At 41.3% G+C, this 14,902-nt stretch overlaps 1 protein-coding gene across 5 annotated transcripts in view; it reads left to right on the top strand.

Moving 5' to 3' along the window:
• Positions 1-390: 390 nt before the first annotated feature.
• The window catches only part of FGF16 (fibroblast growth factor 16), a 35,676-nt gene continuing 21,164 nt past the window's right edge, over positions 391-14,902 (top strand). For 2 of the 5 annotated variants that reach the window (XM_083159240.1, XM_083159239.1), the window contains exons 1-2: positions 391-596; positions 1,799-2,125. In XM_083159240.1, the coding sequence (XP_083015366.1) occupies positions 431-596; positions 1,799-2,125 (493 nt within the window). In that variant the 5' untranslated portion in view covers positions 391-430. Of the gene's footprint in view, positions 597-1,104; positions 1,504-1,585; positions 2,126-14,902 lie in introns of those variants that run through there. The other 3 variants (XM_083159241.1, XM_083159243.1, XM_083159242.1) reach the window with 3 other exon arrangements.

Below are 14,902 nucleotides of genomic sequence, written 5' to 3'. Positions count from 1 at the left end.
GCAATGCCACAATTACTAATACATATTACCCCTTGTAGTGGTCCATTACTATAGTATAGTGTATATCAACAGTAAATTATTACATCCTTTTCAACATTGCATTGAATGAAATGTGTAGTTTCATCAGTAACAACTCGTTTCATAAATATTGCAAATTCTTTATTTAATATATCTCTAGTACAACATGAGCAGGCGTGAGATTGCTATGTGTAGGTCCCAGGCAGACCTGATACACACTATGATGGCTATTCAGGAACTGTGGAAGTTTATTGTCTCTAGAAAGCACTATGTAAAAGCTGAATAGAAGCTTTCCTAGTCTATGAAGTGTTCTATAACTCCTCCCCAGAGATCACAGTGCCAGCCCTACACGCTTTTGCATATGGGCTGATACCCGGTTGGAACAAGACCCCATGAGTTCCCAAAAGCTGTAATGAGGGAGAACTATCCTGCTATGCAGGAGCTCGGCAGCACTCTGCGAACGGCACATCATACAGGACAAGTGCAGGTGGGGAGAGCAGACAAGGCTGGGACAACAAATGGTCCAACAGGGCCTTCTAGTGGACATATCTGGATCTCGCCATTAGAAGCTATCACTGGTAAGGATGATCTACAGTATTTCAATGCTGAATTCTCCGACAACACACAGCCAGACTGACAGTACACAGACAGACTGACGGCTACATTTAAATATAAGGCGATCTTGCAGTATTCCGGCGATGTAGAAGTATGTGCATAAATAATAACGTGACCGTTACCGATCGCCCCAGCCTCACAGAGATACAGAAGAGTTGGTATAAGGGACACACACAGGTTAAACTATAAACGACTTTTTTTTAAATTTATTATAATTTAACTGGAATGTTTTCCCCACCAGCCCAGACTTATCAATCTGTTACTGGTGATACTGGGATCCGTCGCTCACATTGTCTGTCTCGGTTCCCCCTGACAGCTGCGGTTCCAGCCGCGGAATCACAGGGCACACATGATCTGGGGGAAACACCTGTTCCCAACATGAAAAAGGTGGACATATAATAACCCCCTCCGTCTCCAGTGGCTTGTAAAATCACGCCATAAACTATGCGGTATCATTTTTCCAAAGATCACTTTCCCTGACGCGGAGTGAGCTGCTCCCTGCCCAACTTTTTTTTTTTCTCCCGTAGTAGTTTGCAATCTCCAGTTGCTCAGCAGCAGTGCGCAATTGCTACGCAGCTCCGTCTCCGAGCGCAGTAACTGGGAGCGTTGTTTGGTCAGACACCTCAGACGGCCAGAGATGAGGAGTGTGTGAGTGCTGCGTGATCTGTGTGTACACCAGTAAGGTCACACACATGATTTCATCAGTGCTTGTTACAGGGACTTTGCCAAAATCTGTTCTGCCTCACTGCCATGTGCACATTTTTCCTTTTTTATAATAAAGGAGGGAGTGCAACATTTTTTTTTCTCCAAAAAAAGAACTAAATGGATCAGAGGGAAAAAAAAGTTTTAGCCAGAGGGAATAATAATGAGGTGTGGCTTGTATTTAAATATCCAGTAACTCAATGTTAAGGGGAGTGTGTTATGTATATAAAGTGGAGTTTTCATCTCTTAGCTAGACAGACCCAGCTATGAAAAGCAAGAGGAGATTAATGAAGAGGGACAAGGTTGCAATTCCCTACTGGAACAAGGTCACTCGTGGACACAGACGACACAGAGGGACTGCTGGAACCAAGAGGCACTGACAAGTTGATAGCTATCAACAGCAAACTATTATCTAATTGCTTCACACAGTTGACAAACTCCAGTTTTTCTTTTTTCCTGTAAGACCCGAGGTTCCTGACATTGCCACCCTGTGCTCATCCCTGCCAGTCTCTTGCCATGGCTGAAGTTGGTGGGTTTCTAGCCTCTTTGGATATAGATTTGCATGGATTTTCTTCATCTCTTGGGAATGTGCCTTTAGCAGACTCTCCTGGCTTTCTGAATGAGAGACTGGGTCAGATAGAAGGAAGACTACAGCGAGGCTCTCCCACTGACTTTGCCCACCTGAAGGGCATCCTAAGGAGGAGGCAACTCTACTGCAGGACAGGATTTCATCTGGAAATCTTACCCAATGGCACTGTGCATGGCACAAGACAGGACCACAGCAGATTTGGTAATGATCCCTCATGTTTTCTAACATTGATTACAGTATTATATTGATATGCTAAGGAGGGGAAAATGTACTAAGATTGGAGTTCTATTTCACATGGGATGTTGCTATGGGCAATCAATCAGAATCAACTTATTTATTTAGCACCTACTAGAAGATAATGGATGGTATCTGATTGGTTGCCCATAGCCAACATCCCATGTGAAATAGAGCTCCTATCTTAGTACATTTCCCCCAATGTGTGCTATTTATAGAAAGTAATGCTGCCCACATATAATCCTGGGGAATTGTATTTTGTGTTTATTTATACATTTGCCTGTGTGCTATAATGCAACTGATTTTACTCAGAAAGTTATTTCTTCCTCAAAAGTGCATTTTTGATGATAGTGTTTATAAGATGATTCATTTTGTTATAGTTTATTGTTTTCATGAGAATTGTTGCTTTCAGAGCAGATTTTTGGTTTATCTTGAAATTCTATACACAACCAGTGTCATCACTGTGCAATGATGTAGTGTGCCGGAAGTACCTACAGTATACATTACCTGTAGCTGTGTAATGATGTAGTGTGCCGGAAGTACCTACAGTATACATTACCTGTAGCTGTGCAATGATGTAGTGTGCAGGAAGTCCCTACAGTATACATTACCTGTAGCTGTGTACTGATGTAGTGTGCAGGAAGTCCCTACAGTATACATTACCTGTAGCTGTGTACTGATGTAGTGTGCAGGAAGTCCCTACAGTATACATTACCTGTAGATATGTACTGATGTAGTGTGCCGGAAGTCCCTACAGTATACATTACCTGTAGTTGTGTCCTGATGTAGTGTGCAGGAAGTCCCTACAGTATACATTACCTGTAGCTGTGTACTGATGTAGTGTGCAGGAAGTCCCTACAGTATACATTACCTGTAGCTGTGTACTGATGTAGTGTGCAGGAAGTCCCTACAGTATACATTACCTGTAGCTGTGTAATGATGTAGTGTGCAGCAAGTCAATACAGTATACATTACCTGTAGTTGTGTCCTGATGTAGTGTGCAGGAAGTCTCTACAGTATACATTACCTGTAGCTGTGTAATGATGTAGTGTGCAGGAAGTCCCTACAGTATACAGTACCTGTAGCTGTGTAATGATGTAGTGTGCAGGAAGTCTCTACAGTATACATTACCTGTAGCTGTGTAATGATGTAGTGTGCAGGAAGTCTCTACAGTATACAGTACCTGTAGATATGTACTGATGTAGTGTGCAGGAAGTCCCTACAGTATACAGTACCTTTAGATATGTACTGATGTAGTGTGCAGGAAGTCCCTACAGTATACATTACCTGTAGCTGTATACTGATGTAGTGTGCAGGAAATCCCTACAGTATACATTACCTGTAGCTGTATACTGATGTAGTGTGCAGGAAGTCCCTACAGTATACAGTACCTGTAGATATGTACTGATGTAGTGTGCAGGAAGTCCCTACAGTATATATTACCTGTAGATATGTACTGATGTAGTGTGCAGGAAGTCCCTACAGTATACATTACCTGTAGCTGTGTACTGATGTAGTGTGCAGGAAGTCCCTACAGTATACAGTACCTGTAGATGTGTACTGATGTAGTGTGCAGGAAGTCCCTACAGTATACATTACCTGTAGCTGTGTACTGATGAAGTGTGCAGGAAGTCCCTACATTATACATTACCTGTAGCTAGTGTCTAAGGACACCCTGCAGATTGCAATTACAGTTGTGTTTGTCACGTTACTAGCTAATAGTAATGAGTAATATTAATTGTATACACTAGGACTGGGTCAATCCTGTTAGTCAGAGGATGTTCACAAATTCTTATATTATAAACCTCTGAAAAGGTGTTTATATATTAACGGGGACAACAATAAACAAGGCAAATTGTCACAGCTCAAAAAATCATTGATGTGTCGTAGTAATTGTGTCTTGTAGCAATTACCTTTGTTTACTTTGTTAGATTGTCAGCTCTTGGGATTATGCCTCCTGTTCACACAGTTATATAATTACTCTTTTTGCATTTGAATCTGTATATTTTACTAAAATACATGAGTCTGGCAGTGGAGAATGTTCAGCATGGAGTACAGGAGTGTGTACATTTTGTAATTACAGCAGTAACATAAAGTGAAATGCAGGTGCAAACGAAACACCAGCATCCTATACTGCAAGGTAATAAGATCCTGGGGTCTACATTGAAAGTGTGTTACGTTCTAGAAGTTCTCATCTTCTGCACTTACTTTACATACAATACACAAGCTACCACCTCCTGACTGTTTATAAGGTGTTAGAAGCAATTACTTAGCAACTAGTGATAATTGAGTTTTGTCTTGGTTCACACACAGGGCATGGTATTCTTATACATTCCCATTATGAAATAAAAAGGTTGTAAGACAGAAGTATCTACACTTACTGTTAGGGACACCTGGTGTATCCAGGAAGCTGTTGATTCATGTTTCGGTTTCTTTTGTTGTACTTAATTAGCTGTCATAAAATGGGTATTCTACGGGATTCCAGTGTTTGGGATGCCGGCAGTCAAAAGGGTGACAGCGGCATCGCAATGCACAGAATTCCGACACCTGGTAGGTAAGCACCCTCTTCTGCTAACCCTAACCCTCCCTATCTGCAGCCTAACTCTACCCCCCTGCAGCCTAACCCCCCTCCGCATGCAGGATAACCCTAGATTTTTATTACCTAAAACAAAACCCCTCCCCCCTACAGCCTAACCCTATCCAAACTCCCACAGCCTAACCCTAACCAACCCCCTTCACACCTAACTCTAATTCCCCACCCCAACAGCCTATCATTAATGCCTTAGGACCAGATGTATCAAGCTTGAAAACGTGATAAAATAGAGAGTGATAATCAGCCAGCCAATTAGCCCCTAACTGCCATGTTACAAGCAGTGTTCAAAAAATGTCAGGAAGGAGCTGATTGGCTAGTTGTTTATCACTCTCCACTTTATCACTTTTTCAAGCTTGATACATCTGGCCCTTAGTGCCTAACTTCCCCCCACCGGCAGCCTAAACCTAACCTCCTCTATACTGTCTAAACCTACCACCACCACCCTAACCAGCCCCAGTATATTTACGTCCTGGATGTGGACAATCTGGATTCTGGAGTCAGCATTGTGAGTGAAGTCGGAATTCCGGTGCCAGTCTTTTGACCAGTGTTGGGATTCCGGCATCTGGATTCTGACTGCCAGCATCCCGAACGCCAGTATGCTGAAAGCATCCCCATAAAAAGGATGTGCAAATGAGCTCCTGCAATATTGTAAAGCAGAATCTGATTGGCTGGTATTTTATCCCTCACAATTTTATTTCTCTCCCTACTTTAATAAATACCCCCCTAAAATGTGTTCAGTTTTGCCGTTTTTAAAATGTGTGAAGACCAAGAACATGAACTGTAAAAACTGTGCACTGTATGTTACTGGTGGACTGGGAATATAAACGTGTATCTAAACCGGAAAACTGACATATTGCACAACAAGCAACTTATCTCATTAGTTATTGAAATATCGTCTATCTCTGGCAATAAGTAGGGCTTCTGGTGCAGATTGCCCAGCCTGAGAAGTTGTATGTACATTTTCATCACAGCTATTCCATAAAAGAGCTGTGGTTTGTAATGAAGCCATTGCTTTCCAGACACCAAAGAGTTAATCCTAAATGTAAGGTGTGCCCCCATTTCAGTGAATTTGCAGTGACCCTCTCCCATGCTCCCTCGGTCTGAGACCCACCCTAGAGGAAACAGGTGTCCTTCCTCTAGATGTCTGTTCTCCCCTCATCACCGTCCTGCGATGCCTTGCGGGCCTGGTCTGGCATTGGAAGGGTTAACCCCTTCCTTGCCAACCTGCATACCGACACAGAAACACCATCCGCCAGTGCCACATACAAAACTAATTACACGATTAATATAAATCATCTCTCCTTTCCAGTTTCCGCTTGGGTAGAATTGAAATGCTAAACAAATGTGCTCATTTTTAAGAAATGTCAGCTACTTTTTTTTTTCAGACTTCCCTTTTTGTGCAGGTGCACAAAAAGTATTTTGGAGGAATGTCTGGGATCAGTCAGCTCATCCTGAGTCCTGCCCTGCCTGGATTCTTTTTCCAGAATCACAGTGCAGGATTCAACTATCTATCCATTGTCTATGCAGTTATATATGTTATGCACATACATTGATTGATTGATTGATTGATATGTGAAATGTTTGACACATGCTAGCAGATAGTCTCATCTGCTCTGTGGCTTTGATTGATGGGAAATGTAACTGAACAATTCGTTCTGCTGGAGTGCTGTGCGACAACTTTATAACCCAATTTCTTTGCTCAGCAGGTTTACTGTTTAGCCTGATGAATAAAACAGTAAATGAGTACATTGCTGTAAACTATCATTCATTCCAGTGACAATCTGAGCTTTTCTATATTTATCACTGGACATCTTTCAGCCCTAATATACCTGTTCAATGACTATTGAGAATGTGCACAGTACAATGTCTGTTATTTAGCCAGATGCACTTAGCTTCATAAAGTGATAAAGTGGAGAGTGATAAAGAACCAGCCAATCAGCTCCTACTTGTCATCTTTCAAACCCAGACTGTAAAATAGCAGTTCGGAGTTGATTGGCTGGTAGTTTATCACTCTCCACTTTATCACTTTTTGAAGCTTAGTGTATCTGGCCCATTGTGAGGAAACATTCTGCTAGCTATACTCATGCTCTATGCCTTATAGACTTATATGTATTGAGCATAAGCATTTAAGTTTTATGAACATGTCATGATGCCTTGTTGTGGATACCTATAACTGTATTGAGTGTATAAAGATTTAGATTCAATCAAATCCATTAGTTAAGATAGATTTTGAAGGTATATGGAAGATGTACTAAGCCATGGAGAGAGTTATAAAGTAGAGAAAGAGAGATAAAGTACCATCCAAAAAGCTCCTAACTGTCATATTATGTACTGGGTTTTAAAAAAAAATGCCAGGAGCTGACTGGCTGGTGTGTTATATCCTTCCATTTTATCACTTCTCCAGGCATTATACATCTGCCCCATAATTGCCTATTATCCCGGGTTAATGCATGAGAGTCTCGTGTGATGTTCCTGCTTCCTTGCATCATATATAAAATCTCCTGGATTGTTAACTGCAGCCAGAGTACCACCAAGGTATTTCCAAGGGCAGTGATTTGTTGCAGTCACTGTGTCTGCTATCTGGACACAGCAGACCCTAATGCTGGCTTTCAGGAACCCCCTCTTAGTCTCTCTGCGGTAGAGAACATGTGTGGGTCACAGCGGTCTTCTTATCTCAGTGTCTGCTAATGCTCTTTAATCCATACCACAAACGATATTGGTTGTATTGGCCCTTCTGAGCGGCATCATTTGTAAAATTGTCCAGTGTGTACGCTCAATATCATCAACAATGTGTGGGCTGTTAAAGATGTCGTCTGTACATGCAGCTGAATTTTCACTATATTGTCAACGGAGCGGGGACCCGATGACATCACCGAATGACATTGTTAATGATATTGTTCAGTGTGTATGCACTATATTGTTAACCCTGGAGTTTAAGGGAAATCGTTGACAATGTCGTTCGTAGATGATAATGTCTAGTGTGTATGAGTAATAGAAACATAGAATTTGTTGCAAAATAAGAACCACATGGTTCATCTAGTTTTTAATAAAAACAAAAAAACAAAGTTTTAAAATCCATGATCACATCTCCCCCATAGTGAGTGTAAAGTGTGCTGGGACTGTTTCATGTCAATGACGGCCAGCGGTGATGTGATTTGTGTAGATGTATGGGGTATATTTTCTAACATGCAGGGTTATTAGAAGTGGTGATTGATAAGTAGAATCTACTTGGTGCCTTCTAGAGGACAATAGCTAGGTTCTGAAATGGACAATTTCTCCACTTTAGAAACCTGCACTTTAGTTAATATACCCTATAGTGTTCAATGTAAATACAGTATAAACACCAGCAAAGTGTCCTCATTTTCTCTAAATATTAAAAACTAAGAGTCCTATGGCCATCATCCTACAACCCATTTTTAGCGGCTGAGTGAAAACACGAAGGTTACACTGAACCTGAACCTGTGTGTTTTTACTTCAAAATGGGTCTTCTATCGGCAATCCAATAGGTTAGCCCAATAGAAAACTTTAGCCAATCATCGGGAAAAACAGCAAAAACAGTCCATTTTCCGCTCCCAAAGTATTACAGGGGGCAATTGTATACCCCTTATGTGCATTAATAGCGATCGGTATTGCAATAAATATTTGAATTTTAACATACACTCACTATGTAGCAATAACCACTGTCCCTGCAAGTCAAATCTCTGGCTTATTTGTGAAAACCCTCCAGTGACACTATGTGAATGTCACTGTATGTGAATGTCAGTCTGAGCTGGCCAGAGGCTGCAGGAGAGGGACTGGGACACATATCAGTGATAGTGATGCTCTTTTAAGACAACCTGGGTTGTTAACGCTCACAACTATGCTGGATACACACATAAAGATGCACACACATTACATGATAAAACAAATGATATTCACAATATCGACTATGTGCCATCTCAGAGCCATCCAGTCAGACCAATATAGGGCACCGCACCCACACAGTCCAGGGTGCAATGCCTCTGGATTGGTCTGGCTGGATATGACATATGTGATATGTGTTAGACCCAATAGCGCTACATATTCAATCTTTTTAGGTCCATAAAGGTTTGACCTATTGATATACCCCAGCTGCCATCCCCTAAAAGCGCCTGAGATAGAGCCCAAACCCTCTTTATCTCCAATTGGTCTGGCTGGATGCCTCTAAGATAGCACATTGCTACATTCTGGGCCTAGTTCAGACCCAATCAGAAGGGGCCGAATATGGCCCCGTTCCAATTGTGGGGGGTTCTGCGATCGGGCAGATAAACCTTTAAGCCTCATACACACTGGGTGATTTTTAGCTCGAAAGTCGCCCAGTATTGCCAGCAGATGAGTGGAGGAGTAGACGGGGAAATCGCTAAAACCATTGAAAAGCACGTAGTGTGTATGCACTAAGCGTTTTTCATCCCAGCAATTTTCCCCATCATCTCTTTATACACGTTGGGCAAAAACACACAGGGTAAAAATTAATAGGATGAGAGATTCAGAAAAAGACAGATTTGGTAAGAAATCTCCAGTTTATTTAAAGCAGCAATCATTTACACTGCAAAGTCAAACTGGTTTTGCAGTGTAAATGATTGCCGCTTTAAAAAAACTGGAGCTTTCTTACCAAATCTCTCACTTTCTGAATCTCTCATCCTCATACATTTCACCCCCTGTGTGTATGGACCTTTAGTGTGTATCCAGCTTGAAACATTTTGCAAACTCACATGGTCTTTTGAAAACGGGCGCCAGCGAGAATATTTAGGGAAAAAGTGTAATAAATTGTGCAAGTATTTTATGTATACTTTGTTTCTAAAAGTAAGAGGCTGTATCAAAGAGAAAAAAACATTTTGTGCAGCGGGTTAACTTAAAGGGCTCCATCCCTGATCGGGCCAGAAGGGTTGGAGGCATGTCATGCCGACTGACAGGAGAAAATAGTAGCATATGCACATGTTTTACAATAATTATTTATTGAGTTTATATATTTTTCCTATGTTTGGGTGAAGCTTCAATGGGCAGGTACTGATATGATTGATAAGTATTTCCTGTACTTTATAAAAAAAAAACTGTCATTATATAAATAAATGATACGTTTTAAATACCACATTTCTTAGCAATATACTGTAGTACTTTAATGAAGTGTTATTATGCTTATTTTTTTCTGTGTGTCTTTAATGAATACTAAGTTGAATTTACCATGTAAAATACAATTAAATAAAGACACTTATGCCAAATAAAATAACTCCTTTAAATTTTGATGACAAATACAGATTAGATGTTCTGTTCATATCTGCCCAATTCACTCATTATTATTATACAGTCTATCTCTTATAACAGTTGTCCATTTATTACAAGTATTATTTTTCAATAAAATGACCTTTCACAGAGCACAGATTGTTACAGTTTGTTTTTGCCACCAATTTATATAAGATTGTATGTATATGGTAATCTAGTAAATCTAGTGAGTGGTTCAGAATTTACACTACTTTTAAATTTGGGCTAGTCTTGTGGGGCCCGCCCTTTTTTGCACCGATATTATATTACATAATTAGCAGCTGTCTGCGGTCGCGGTCCCGTCTTTACAGGCTCCTGCTGCTATAATGAAAAGTGACACACAAAAAATGGCTGCTCCCATACAGCAGACCGTTTTTAAGGACGCCGTCTCTAGCATCCGCAAAAACTGTCTGCAGAGTGGGAGCAGCCATTTTGTGCGTGTAACTTTTACTTTTTTATTAGCAGCAAGAGCTTGGAGAGCCGTGGCCGCTGACAGATACGGCAGGTTAGGTACTGGCAGACGGCAGCAGGTAACAATAGCCTTGCAGACCCCCGGCGCCCACACTTTCTCAGCGCCTCCCCACCACCGCGGGGGCTGCGGAACTATAGTTACACCACTGTACATCCCCCTTTATCTTATTGTTCATGTACAGTATATCTAGTTATTGTCTTATTACTTTTGTATACCAGGGGGCATATGTAATAGAGTCCGAGTCTGTCGGAGGTGCGATCACAGGCGTTTTTTTATAAAGAGGCAATCATTCACAAGACAAAAAGTTATTGATTTTGCCTTGTGAGTCTGCCAGAGTCTACTACACCTGTGCAGTAGACCAGGAGCATGGCGTCAGTGCTGCATTCGCAGGGACATCCTTATTGCGCATGGTCGTGGTTGCCATTGTTCCAGTGATATTGCAGCCCTCTTTGCAGATACAAAAGAGAAAATGTTTATCTCTATAGTATTAGCTTTGATACATGCCGATGTTAGAGGTAGGTATCAACATATTTGACACATTACCTCATATATAGCTCTCCTCAAATACCCCTCAAATCCTAACTGGTAAACCCTAATGGGTATAATGGAAAATGCCTGCAATGAATTAGCATTCTTCTTTCACTGAAACATCTACCACGTGGCTTGTCCATGGCTTGATTGACTGAAGTAGTTGATTATCATTAGATATTAGATTACTGTACTCTGATTTAATATTCCACAAACATCTCAATCAGATTACAGTTAAGCTTGATTTAAACATTGTCAAGCCATTACTTTGTAAACGAGTCACCAAAGTAACTGGCTCAGAAATGCAGCTACGAATGTGTGAAATAAAAAAATGGGTATGGTATAACCAGAGCTATTTTTCAGCAGGCTCCAGCTGGAACTGAGGCCCTTATTCTAGTTTACTCTTTCTGACAAAATATTGCTTAGATGGACAAAACCATGTGCACTGCAGGTGAGGCAGGTGTAAAACCCCACCCAAATCTAATTATCTCTGCACAAGTAACACCTGCCTCACCTGCAGTGCACATGGTTTTGTCCATCTAAGAAATATTTTGTCAGAAAGAGTGAACTAGAATAAGGGCCTCAGTTCCTGCTGGAGCCTGCTGAAAAATATCCCTGGGTATAACTCTCTGACAGTCATTTCTTCACATCGGTATCCCGACTGTCAGGAGCCCGACGGGGGCAAGAGCATTCAAGCCCTTTCCGGGCTCGGCTGTTCTTGCCACCTATTCTATTCTCCCTCAATGTGAACTGTGGATCCCTACGAGGGAAAATAGCCCCTGCAAGTTGGAAATTCCAACTGTCTGTGAGTCATCCGGCACCCATAAAAACACAGTGTGATCTTTTCAAAGGAGTCAGTTGAATACCCCTGGGACCTCTTACCGTGTGATATTCATATTGCTTTGAATTGAACCCACTGATTTTATTCATTTAAATGTAAATGCTATTTACTAAAATTCAAATGGAGTTTGTTAAACTTGATATCCTGGCAGTTTCAATTTAGGTTTTCCATTAGCTTTAGCCTACAGAGCAAGTCAGACTTTTTGTCAGCCAAAATGTCCCCTTACAATTCTTCATGTCTGTGAACAGCTTGCACATAATGAAATGGAATATAGACGTTTCTATTACCCAAGGGACTAGAGAATATCAGTTCATAAAGACAATATGAATTATCATCAGACTTTGTTTTATATAATAGTATGTGGCTGCCTCGGGTACTGGCTTGTGTGAATTGTCCAATATCTCCCTAATCATAGTAATCACCATAGTGAGAATGAAGCAGTGTATGATTATTATAGGTACAACAATAGCTGCTGCACTTGACTAAGGGTCATATTTATCATGGGGCGAAACCGCCTGCGAAAATGGGTGAAAAGCATGCAGAAGCCGATGTAACAAGCATCAAGGCAGTGCGTGTTCTGCCAATGAGGAATTTCCCAATCACAGATATACCAATTCTGCCAGCTATTTGTGGGTGTGGATGGAAAGGTCTACAGCAGGCATTCCCAACCACGGTCTCAAGGCACACCAACCGTGCAGGTTTTGTAGATATCCAGGCTTGAGCACAGGTGACTTAATTAGTACCTGAGTGATTCTGATTACACCAGATATCACTAAAACCTGCACTGTTGGTGTGCCTTGAGGACCGTGGTTGGGGGATGCCCGGTCTACAGTGTCTAGGTAGATAATCAATAGGTCGACTCCAAAAGGTTGACATGCAAAAGGTCACATTGACCTAATGTCTACATGCAAAAGGTCGACATGCAAAATTTGGCATTGACAAAACAGACATAAAAAAGGTTGACACATGATATGGTTTTTATTAATTATTTTGGTATTTTGTCAACACCTGTTGACATGCGCCCCAGTTAGTGTAGCACATACCCTTGCATGGTTGAGTCCACATGGATGTTAAAATATGAAAAGTCTACAAAAGAATTGATAAAAAGTGAAAAACTCTTGTTGACATTTGCATGTGTTTGACCTTTTTCATGTCAATATTTTGAGCGCTGACCTTTTGCATGTCGACCTTTTGGTGTTGACCTATAGATTGTCTTCATAGACAGCGGCCCTCCCTCCCAACGGCCGGGCCTGTCTGTTTTTTGTGCGGCACTCCCAGAAAGCGCTGGGTTCTGCCCACAAATGCCTGTCAGCAGTCACTCAGCCAGCGTACCTGCTGTGGCCACACGGGGGGCTCGTGCATGCGGACTGGAGGCCATGCGCACGCACAGTCCTCCAATAGTCGCCAGGGCTGTAAATTTGCGATCAGGGGCTAAATCGGGCCCTTCGTTGTCCCTTGTTGCTCTGGCTAGTACAGGTCTCACTGATACATTCTGGTGAGTGATTACTGTTTTTTGTTTGTTTTTTATCACCAACATTGCCTTATGTTCTTAAATAGGGTGCACTGATTTGTAAATATACAAAAAAAAAGTCACTGTTAGATATATTGTATGTAGTTGAATGTTAAATTCGTTCTGCGCATGTGTGATCTTAAGCTGGCCATACACTTATGCAATGTTGCCTGATTTCACTCTATTCCGATGCATCGGACTAAGAATTTCCGGAAAAAGCAGGCAAATCACGTGTCTTAAATCCACTCCGATGCGCAGGCCCATGCACATCGAATCTGAGCCCCTAGATCATCCTGCACATAGGGTCTGTTAGCTCAGACAGACTCCGGTGGTACTTGCTAGGATCGCATTCAATATATTGCATGCAAAAAATGAAATCACATTTGACTTCTCCAAGTGCATGGCCAGCTTTAAAAGACAACTACTGGTTTTCATAATGATTACTCAGTGATCTGGTTGTGCTATATTTTAAGCCTAATTATTACTATGTGGGTTATCTCCAAATACAAAAAATACAACAAAAGAGCTTGCAATAGCATCTGATTTCAGCAACAGTAGTTTTTTTGGAGAATGATCAAGCTAACAGGTAACAGGTGTTAAGGAAATATATACTAACACAGTTTACCTCAAAGAACTCAAACATCACATCAGCGATCATACAATCACTGTGCCACTAGTAAGGGTTGGGCTACTGTAGCGATAAGATACTGTCCTAGCCTGATAGCTTAGCATTACCTTCCAGGTCCCAGCTGTTGCTGGTAGTTCCACCTAATCCTTGTCCCAGTCTCCCTCGCTTTGTAGTCTCTGTAAAATAAATGTTTCATTCCCCATTATCCGTGTGAGTGAACGTGTCTAGACATCCAATATAAGACATTCTGGGTTTGAACGTTACAGAGCTCCCCAAGGCAGTGTTAAATGAATATTTGTGTGCTGGATTTGAAAGAGAAGCCCAATAGTATTTATTGGAAACCTGTGTCTGTGCATAAAGCGGAGCTGAATCATGCACCACAAGCCTATAATATTATGTACAGTACATGCTACATTCATTTGCTATTAACTCTTCAGCTGACAGAGGAATGTGCTGCTCATTATAAAGAAATACATGGCTTACTCCTCAGGCTACTTTATCCTTTGTGGAAGACCAGTTGCCATAAATACAGTGAGGTTCTCCATACTTGACCATACATAGTGTAGTTTAAAATAGTTTCTACATTTACCAAGGAAACGGTTTTCCGGAGCCAGTGTTCTAAGTAAGCTACTATGTTAAACAGACCAACCGGCATCCGTGTCCAGCGTTGGTGGGGAAGCAGATGGGAGACTTGTTAATTTCAATATGAATTTTAACATCTTACCAGAAAAAAATAAGGAAAAACACAATATAAATTGTCCTTGACCAGAGTGATACATTTAAATTCTTTGTAATGAAAAAACCTGATTATAGAGATTTTGACCTGAATGAGGAGTCCCCCCCCCCCCCCAAATGTCCCTCCCAAAATGGACGCTGCCTTCTCTAGAATCCATGA

This window comes from Crinia signifera, chromosome 9, assembly GCF_055691185.1.
Source record: "Crinia signifera chromosome 9, ASM5569118v1, whole genome shotgun sequence".
NCBI classification, from domain to species: domain Eukaryota; kingdom Metazoa; phylum Chordata; class Amphibia; order Anura; family Myobatrachidae; genus Crinia; species Crinia signifera.
The sequence above is the reverse complement of the archived record's forward strand: the minus strand, read 5'-3'. Positions and strand labels throughout refer to the sequence as shown.